The 9,335-nt window shown below is 62.9% G+C and overlaps 1 protein-coding gene across 1 annotated transcript; it reads left to right on the top strand.

The window, feature by feature from the left end:
* Positions 1–406: 406 nt before the first annotated feature.
* On the top strand, positions 407–5,870 carry Smim38 (small integral membrane protein 38). Its single transcript, XM_047515910.1, has 3 exons — positions 407–897; positions 1,052–1,185; positions 1,444–5,870. Exon 3 carries the CDS (start codon positions 2,252–2,254, stop codon positions 2,405–2,407), a length of 156 nt encoding a protein of 51 aa, XP_047371866.1. The 5' UTR covers positions 407–897; positions 1,052–1,185; positions 1,444–2,251; the 3' UTR covers positions 2,408–5,870.
* The last annotated feature ends 3,465 nt before the right edge of the window (positions 5,871–9,335 follow it).

Raw genomic sequence — 9,335 nt, 5'->3', positions numbered from 1 at the left:
CCCGGAGCCGAGGACATAGACTCCAGGTGCTGGGCACTCCGGCAGCCTGGGACGTCTGGAGGCAAGCCCGAGGGGGGACCGGGAGGTGGCGTCAGGCTCTGCAAAGGACCAAGAGCGGGTGGAGGGCGCACCCCCGTCGCTGCTAGTTGCGGGCCCCCCGGGGGGTTCCCTCCTTGCCACGGAGTCTTCGCCCCAGAGGAGCCCCCGTGCAGAAGGAGCTCTGCCTCCTTCTCGGGCCTCCTCGGGGCGCCGGCCGCCTTCCCCACCCACAGCCCTGCCCCGCACTCAGCAGCCTCCCCTGAGGAGCCGGCCTGGGCACGGCTGCCATGCTGCCCGGGGGGAAGCTCTGGGCACTCGCTCCCTTGAAGGGCATGCTGACCTTGTCCTCCAACTCCCGAGCCCAGGGACATCTGAGTGGGAAGGGTCCAGCCCTCCCTGACCCTGGCGTCTCCTGTGGTGGACGCCAGGCGACTGGGGCCTTGTTGACTTTGGGTGTTTGCTCGTGCGCTCGGCAAACACAGGGAGCTTTGGCCACAGCCACCAGGCCCCACCCGGCTGGGCCTTTGCTCCTGGCCGGCACAGTGCAGGCCGCTCCTGCTCCTCCCGAGGCGGCCGGGCTGAGCGGCGGCCTCCTCTCCTCCCGCTGGGCCCGGCCCTGGGGTCGCGGTTTCTCCTCGAAGGCAGCCAGCCGTCCTGGAAGCCCTGGCCCAGCAAACGCCCCGCAGGGCCACGACCGGGATGGGACCCTAAGGTCTCATTCTCAGCCTCTGAGGTGGTGGGGTGTCCAGCTCGGTGTCCCCAGCGTGGCAATTTGCCAAGAGCTGGGCAGGTTGGCGCTGCTCTCCATGGACGGATGCTGCCCTCGGCACAGAGCGGAGACAGCCCTGGTCATCGCAGGTGCGTGAGGGAGCGGAGGGCAGTGGTGGAGGGTGGGGCTGGCAGGCAGAGGGCCTGGTGGGGTCCAGCGGTGAGGAAGGCCCAGCCTCCGCTTCCTCTGCGAGGTGCACTCCCTGTCAAGCCCCTGCATTTGTCCCTGCTCGGAACTTTCTAGAAAGGCTGAGCGGGGCCAGCGCTCATTCTGTGGCTGAGGAAGATTCCTGGGAGCTGTCGTCGGGTGGCTGAGCCCCAGAGGCTGCAACCCTAGGAGGGCCCTTCGCCTCTCGCGGCTCCTGGGACCATTTTCTGGTGAGTGCTTAGCTGCCCCCCCAGGACCCCAAGGCCAGAGCCCTCTGTTCCCACGGTGGCCTCTTGTGCTGGGGGAGGCCAGCTGCCTCCTCGTCTGGGTGGGCTCTGCCGTGAGAGGCCAGTGCTGGTTCCAGGCAGGGTCCCTGAGGGCGCTGGTCCTGGGCACAGGGTTAGGGGAGGAGAGCCGTGGTGTCCTGGGCGGGCCTTGGGCGTGTGCGACCTGCCCCGTGGACGTCTCTGCCCCCCACCTCCTTCCAGGCAGGTCTCACTTCCAGGGGTGCAGGTCTCACGTTCCAAGGAGGAATCCACGCCCGGGTCTCTGGGTGAGTGCGAGGCTGAGGGCCTCAGGCAGGGACCCTGTGAGTCTTATGTGGTACTTGCAGGACTGTCCTGTCCCTTCTGGGCCTCGGGGTGGGCTGGTGGGGTGACAGGAGGTGCTGGGCTGCCTGGCTGCCTCCTGGGATCGGGCGAGTCCCCGTCCGGCCTTGCTGGGCCGTCCTGCTGCAGCCCTTGCTGACCCCCCACGCTGCCCGCGGCCTGGCGGACGGGCCATGTGCTAATTGAGCGGCGTCTGGGGTGGCCCCGCGCGGCCGCCCTCCCCTCCGCCGCCGCCGGGCCTGCTGCTGCCGCGGAGCCGCCCAGAAGTGATAGCTAATTGGGGAGAGAAAGGGCCCGATTGTCTCCCGCGGCCGGAAGAGCGGCGTGGGCTCTGAAAGCCGGAGGAGGCCGCGCTGCCGCCCCGCAGCTGCCACCCGGAGACGTTTGGGATTACGTCAGCGCTGGCGGGCAGGGGCCGCGGGGACAGCGCGGGAGGCGGGCTCCCGGAGGCCTCCCGCCCCGGCCCCTGGACAATGCCGTCATTGTGGGCGGCTGGAGTGGCTGGTTCAGGATGAATGGCGCTCGGGCCTCTTGACCGAGGAGGCTGCTCGCCTCCCGGTCTGTCCTCGCGCCCGCGGGGAGGCCCCGGCTGGAGTCTGGTGGGAAGGGAGCCTGCCTGGGGGGCTGCAGACGCCGGGAGGGTCCCCGGCAGGGCCGCGGCCCCGGGCAGCTGCGGCGCCCTCCCGGCATGGCCTCCTGGCTGGGGGCCGGCTGGGGCCCCGACCCGCTGGTGGCCCTGCTGGTGCTCATCCTGCTGCTGCGCTTCCTCCTGTGGTCCTGCCTGGGGACCCACCTCGACCGCAGGCTGGCCCCGCGGCAACCCCGCAGACCCAAGCGGGACTAGGCCTCCCGCCGGGCTGCCGGCCAGAGGCGGCCGTCCCCTCCGAGGACACACAGCCACAGGGCGGCCTTGGCCTTGCCGGAGGTGCAGTGGCTGGGACTTCGCCTGCTGGTGACTCTGGGGCACGCGCCCTCCACCCCACCCAGGTGTCCAGCTGATGGGGTGGCTGGCGCCAGCCCTGTACCCGCCGGGCGGAAGCCAGCCGGCTGACCGCTGCCACCTGCCTGCGATGGGCTCCGGTCCCCTCAGGGCGAGGTTCCTAGGGAGGGTCTGCCCTGGGCTTCCCGCACCTCCGGCGAGGCCGAGCCCAGGGCTGGGGAGACACAGGGCCACCATGACCTTGCTGCTGGTCGGCCCTGCCCGCGTCACCTGCGTCCCCAGTGGGCCACCTCCCGCCTCCCAAGGGACCAGGTGCGTGGGGTCTTCCTCAGCTGCCCAGCACAGCCCTGTGGGAAGGGGCTCCGGACAGCCTGAGCCCTGAGTCCAAACTGGCCCTGCCCAGAGTGTGGCCTCTCCACAGCGTCCCCACGCCTCGCGCCGGCCCTGCCTCCCTCGCAGCAGCCATCCCGAGGGTCCTTAGAGCCGTGGCAGGAAAGCCCCCACCTGCCGCGTCCAGGCACAGGGGCGTGGGCTTAGCGACCCAGCCGGGGGCCATCTGTGCTGAGAGTCACCAGGGAAGGTGGCAGGGACACCGATTTAGGGCCAGAACACGGCACCATTTCCCCAGCCCGCGAGCCGGGATGCCTGCCAACCCGACGGTCAGCGCGGGGAGCCCCACGTCCCACCCTCCCACGTTCTCATGGCCTGGGGCGATTGTGGCAGTCGCCACCCCAGCTCTGCCCTGGCCAGCTGACCACCCTCGGGGGGTACGGCTGGGAACCTGCCTTTCCTAGGACTGTCCAGCAGATTCTGGGTCCCAGACCATGGACGCAGGAGAGGGAAGAGCGAGCAGGAGCTCCGAGGAGAAGGACCGGGCCAGTCGGCGCTCTGGCTGGCGGGGGCCCCAGCCGCTGCGGCACCTGGCTCCCTGGACACGGTGGAGCGTGACGGACGCCCTCGGGAACCCGAGTCACGCCGTGGGCAGGAGGCCTGCAGCGCGGTGACTCCTGTGCATTCCCGAGGATCCCGGGGCGCCTGTCAGGAGAGGCCTCCAGTGGCCGTTAAAGGGGCCGCAGTCGCCTGGTTTCCTGTGGGCCAGTGGACACTCGGGGGTGGCCGTGGGGGGAGCCCTGGCTGAAGGACTCACAGGGAGTGCCAGGGATGGGGTCTCTGCTGTCCTTGTCTCCCGATCAACTCTCCCGAGCCTGGAAGGCCTTGTTTAGCTCCACGGGACCCGGGAACCCAAGAGGACCAAGGGATGGGGCAGTGGAAGGGAGGGAGTTCCAGGTGGGGGCTGTGGGGGACAGTGTGAGCAGACGGAGCTGAGGAGCCTTCTCCCTGGGGCCCTGTCCCCTGTGCCATGGACGGTTTGTCTCAGGTCGCTGGGGCTCTGCCTGGTTCTTGTCACCTGAGCTGGGAAGGGACACTGCCATCGCTGTCAGGAAGCATGACCCAGTCCCCTCTGACGTCACCCTGGGATCGTATCCATCTCCGGAAGCACAGCCCCTGTGTGGCTCTGGCGGGTGGAGGTGGGCGCCCGCGGTGCTGGTTGGCACGGCCGCCCCGACTGGAGGCTGGAGCCCCGAGAGGCAGCTCTCGGCCTCGTGAGGCTCTCTGCTCCTCGTGGTCTGAAGAGCGGCGGGCTGGGGCGCTTGCTGGGGCTGCGGGAGGTGACGCCCTGCTCTGGTGGGCCGTCGGGGGGACCGCAGCCTGGGCCCCAGCCAGGAAGGGCCCCGCCTGCCTCCGCTGACCCCCAGCTCAGTGCTGTGGGCCGAAGACTTCCTTCCCTCCTCTTGAAGCCATTTATACTGGCTTCTTGAACTGGCCACCGAGAAGATTCTGGCCAACTCTGGCCCCTGCCTGCATTTGGGACACCTGCAGCCCCGTGACTCTGCCCGGCTCAGGCCCTCAGGCAACCGTAGGAACTTGGGCCGTGCCCTGGGCTCAGGCAGCCACCGTACCAGTCGTGACAATGGGCCACTGGACAATGGTGGCTGAGAAAGAGGCTTATATTTCCTCTAGTTTTCATTTTACACATAGCCAGACATCTGGCCCTTAATCCCAGGCTGTGGCGTGGCAGCTTGTGACTTACCAAGGATTCGGGCTGTGCTTTGGTTCTGCTCTGCCATGCTTACTTAGCATGTGGCTTTCATCCTCATGTGTACAAGAAGGCTGCTGCTACTCCAGGCACCTTACATGAGTTCTAGGCAGGGAGAGAAAGGAAAGGGCAATAGGGATGGAAAGCAACCCCCAGTATCTCATCGGACAGAATGAGGTCATGTGGCACTTCTAGAGGAGGAGGTGGCTGAGGAGTGGCATGTTAGCTGTGCTCGCTGTCACCCTAACATGGGGCCTCTGTTTTGAAGGAAGCCAGGCCATGTGGTGTCAGTGGGCCCTGGCACTGGCGCCTTGGCCGCTCTGCGTGATCCCAGGCTCATTCCACGTGATGCCAGTCTTTTCCTGCACAAGTTTGGCACTTGTGTGTCCTGGGCACCCTCAGGTGCTGGGTTTGCCTTTGTCTGACCTTCAGGCTGGGGCCTCCATGGCTGGCCGTGGCTCCCGATGTGTCCCAGTGAGAGGCCTGAGCCCGAGACGGAAGCCGCCTCCTTGGATACACAGGATGCTCCTCTGCTCAGAGCTGGCAGTGACCCTGGGCTGTGGCCTGTGGGAGGAGGGCGGGAGGCTGAGGGCCTGGGACTGAGGTGGCAGCAGGTGCACAGGGGACCACCCTATGGGGCCATCAGTCCCCAGAACATGCTGAAGCCTGGTCCCGGGACGGTGGCATGTGGCTGAGTGGGAGACTAGGCCTTTGAAGAGGTGATGAAGGTAGGTGAGGTCAGATGGGCTGGGCCCTCCTTCCATGTGACCTGTGTCCTTGTAAGAGGAGATTAGACACGGCCGTGTGCATGCACAAGGACCACGTGACGACCCAGCAAGAAGACTCGGCACCAGGGCACGGAGAGGCCCCCAAAGAGCCCTGACCTCGGACTTCTGTCTGTGTCGAGCCGCCTGCCTGCAGTGCTGACCAACAGCCACACACGTAGACGCTGGCCTGGCACGTCTCTCCCAGCGCTTCCAGCGTGGGAGGACCATGGGCCCATGTTGGGTCAGACGAGTCGCCTGCTCCCAGGTGCCTCCTGCGAGGTAAGGATGGAGAGATGGAGATGGACGCCAGCCACGATGAGGCCATGTGGCGGCTGCACACTAAAAACCGGCCAGTGCGAATCGAGATCTGCTACCAGCGTCCAGCGCATCCCAGCCATCGAAGACTTGGAACAGACACAAATCTCATGAGTGACGGTTCTGTGATTGATTATGCATCAAAATGACAGCATCTTGGAATATTGATTTGAATAAAATATTTAAGTTATTGTCACCTGTTTATTTCAATGGAGTTTAGAGAATTTTTTAAATTGCATATGCGGTTTATATTTTTTATGTTGGACAGTCCTGTGCTGGATCTTCCTGATGTCAGAAGAGGGTGGTGGTGGGTGAGGGCACAGTGAGTGACCGGCAAGGGAGAGGCTCTGAGGTGAGGATGTCAGACAGCATGGCAGAACCTCGAGATGCAGCCAATGCAGATCTAGAAGGAAAACTCGTAGCCTCAGATTCTCACATTGCCAAACAAGTAGGGTGAAGACAGATGATCTGAGCATATAGCTCAACAAGTTAAAGAAATAGAACGAAAACAAAGCTAAGAATAGAAGGAAGAAATGCAGACGAGAGGAGAGGTATATCTTAGAAAGCAATGAAAATGACGAATGTACCTGATGCTGGATTTTTTTGAGGGGGAGAAAAAGAAGAAAACATACAGAGAATTAGAAGTCTGTGGGAAGACAGCTGGAGTCACAAAAAAACTAGGTTAAATAAATTAATTTTAGGACATTGAAAACAGACAACATGATTTATAAAAGATATTCCTAAAGAGATGTGGAGGGTAAACACATCAATAGGAAGTTGTCAAAGACTTCCTTCCTTTAAAACAAAAGTGTGCAAACCCAGAGGCTTCATGAAAGGATCCTTCCACACCAAAATGGAACAGCTAATGCAACACTTTTTAACTGCTCTGGGGCATCAAAGAAGGAAAGTTTTCAAAAAATTTTATGTAGCTAGTGTATTATTTATGACATCATATACTATCAAAGGTCACATGGGAAGAGAAAATGTTCCAGTTTTGCTCGGGAATACTGAGGCAAAATCATGAAGTCCCTGCATGAAGCAGCACGCTGTAGCCAAAAATGATCAGCCCAAGAGGAGTGGATTCCAGAAATGCTAGGTTGTTGAGTACCAGAGAGTCCATTAATGGCACCATTAGGAAAGAGGAAGAAATCGAAGGGGAAGTGTGAACGCTGCAAAGGAGAACCATTATTTGTAGCTGGGTGGACCATTTTCTAAGAAAATGCTACAGAATCAACTAAAGTGATCACAAATGACAACAGAATTCAGTCAAGTAGGTGGGTCCAAATCATGTATAGAGACCATACACATGACCTTCTATTAGGAGAGCTATACGAGTTCATTTTCTGTTACTATAATGAAATGCCTGAGGATGGGAGTGTTATAAAGAAAAGGTTTATTTAGCTCACAGTTGTGGAGGCTCAAGAACATGGTGCTGGCATCTGCTTGATACTGGTGAGGGCCTTGTGGCAGATGGCATCATGTGTTGGGAGTGTGTGCAAGAAGGAGAGATGGCGAGAGAGACAGGAAGCCCAAGAGGGGAGGAGCCAGGCTTGCTCCTTCATAACAGCCCTCTCTTGCTGGAGCTAGCTGGGATCCTCTGAGAACCGTTTATCCCTTTCAAGGGCAGCTCCCCGAGGACCAAATCACCCCAGGTCTCACCTCCTCCCAACATTGCCACACTGGGGACCAATGCCCAGCAAGTGAGCCCTTGGGGACACCCTGAAGCCATCTCCAGGCCATAGCTAGAGGAGATAGCATGGAGGACCCCACTTATGGGAGCAGACAAAAGAGCGTGCTGTATAGAAAGGGGTTCATAGAAGGAGTCGAGGTACTGAGAAGGAAGGAGGAGGGAGGAGGGAGGGAGGAGGGAGGGAGGAGGAGGAGGGAGGATGAGGAGAGGGAGGAGGAGGGGGAGGAGGAGAAGGGAGGAGGGGGAGGAGGAGAAAGGAGGAGGAGGAGGAGGAGGAGGGGGGAAGAGGAGGGGGAGGAGGATGAGGAAAAGGGAGGAGGAGGAGGAGGGGGGAGGAAGGAGGAGGGAGGGAGGAGGGAGGGAGGAGGAGGGGGGAAAGAGGAGGGAGGAGGAGGGGGGGAGGAGGGAGGGAGGAGGGAGGAGGGAGGGAGGAGGAGGGAGGAGGAGGGAGGAGGGAGGGAGGAGGGAGGGAGGAGGAGGGGGAGGAGAGGAAGGAGGAGGGAGGAGGAGGGGGGAGGAGGCTCAGCTAGAACAGAGAGGAAGACAAAGCTGAAGGCAGGGCCTAGGACCGTCCAGGACTGAGCTCAGTGAGCACTCGGGTGGTGCTGTCAGCCAGCTGGACCCTCGGTTTCCTCGTCTATTTTGGGGGGCCTCCCAGTAGATGGGATGGGCAGGGGCTCCAGTGGCCCCGCCCCCTCAGCCCTGCCTCAGCCTGGGTGCGGGTGGGAGCAGCCCGGCCTCTGCGTCCCCTGCCATCCCCCGCGGGCCTCTGTGGCCTCGCGAGCCAGCCCAGCTGCCCAGGAGCAGCCAGAGCCGTGGAGACGAATCACTGGTTCTAGAAATAAAGGGCTAGTCGGGCGACACGTTTCCTTTGCAAGCCAGCCGTGCCTGCCAGGGGTCCCCACGGTGGGGCGCGGGCTGCAGGGAGGGCCCTGAGGTGAGTTCTGGAGGCCGCAGGCTACCCGGGGTCCCCCAAGGGCCACTTGGTTGGCACCTGTGCAGCCTCGGCCTGGGCCGGGCTGGACCTGAGATGGAAAACCCAGGGGGACAGTGCCCACGGGCAAGCGGTCCAGGGGCTACAGTGGGCAGCGCTGTGGATACACAGGGAGGCACTGGGTCTCCCTGGGACCTGGGGACAGCTTTCTGGAGGAGGTGTCCTGGTGACAGGCCCTGGGGGGCTAGAGTCCGATGTGGAAGGTGCGGTGCCCCGGGCAGGAGGGGCAGGTGGGGCGAGGCCTGGAGGCTGGACGGCTCTGGACACTGTCCTTCCCGGGGCTCCTCAGCTCACTGGAGCCCAAGCTCCCAGGGCAGATTCCCAGGCTGCCGTGACCAGGGGCCCGGGAGACGAGGGGCCGGCCTCCCCGGGGAATTCTTTGCTCCCTGGTGCCTGAGGGTCACTGTTCTGGTGCAGAGCATGACCAGCCGGGTGGACTGGAGAGGGCTCTGCAGGGCGCCTAGGAGTTTGGCTGCGTGTGCGGGCGAGAGGGCCTTCGGGCCAGGGAGCTGGCTGCTGCACGTGGTCCCTCGAGCAGGGAGGTGACTGCTGGGGGGCTGGGGTGGAGCACTGGCCAGATGTCCAGGGCCTGGACCGTAGCAGTGGTGTCAGATGAAGGGTCGGGGGTCTGAGGCCGTTGGGGGGTCAGCAGGGCCCCGGGGATTCAGGGGAGGGCCGTGCAGAGCCCAAGAGGTGAAAGGGGAGGGGAGGGGCGAGGTGGGGTCCCTTGGCACCACCTGGCCACGGGGCGGCCCAGGAGGCGGGAAGGTGGGGCGTTGATCACAGAGACACAGCTTTGAGGTGGACCCGACTGGCCTCAGGGACGCCTGGAGGCGTCTTCATTGCCCAAAGGACTCTATTCTCAGGGTGGAAAATGGCTGAGCATCTGGCTGCATCCAGAACACCATCAGGGACGGGCCAGGGGGGTCCACAGAGTGTGCGGAGGCAGTGGAGGCAGGGAGGCCGCC

This window comes from Sciurus carolinensis, chromosome 11, assembly GCF_902686445.1.
Source record: "Sciurus carolinensis chromosome 11, mSciCar1.2, whole genome shotgun sequence".
Lineage (NCBI taxonomy): Eukaryota > Metazoa > Chordata > Mammalia > Rodentia > Sciuridae > Sciurus > Sciurus carolinensis.
This window is presented reverse-complemented; position numbering and strand designations above follow the sequence as displayed.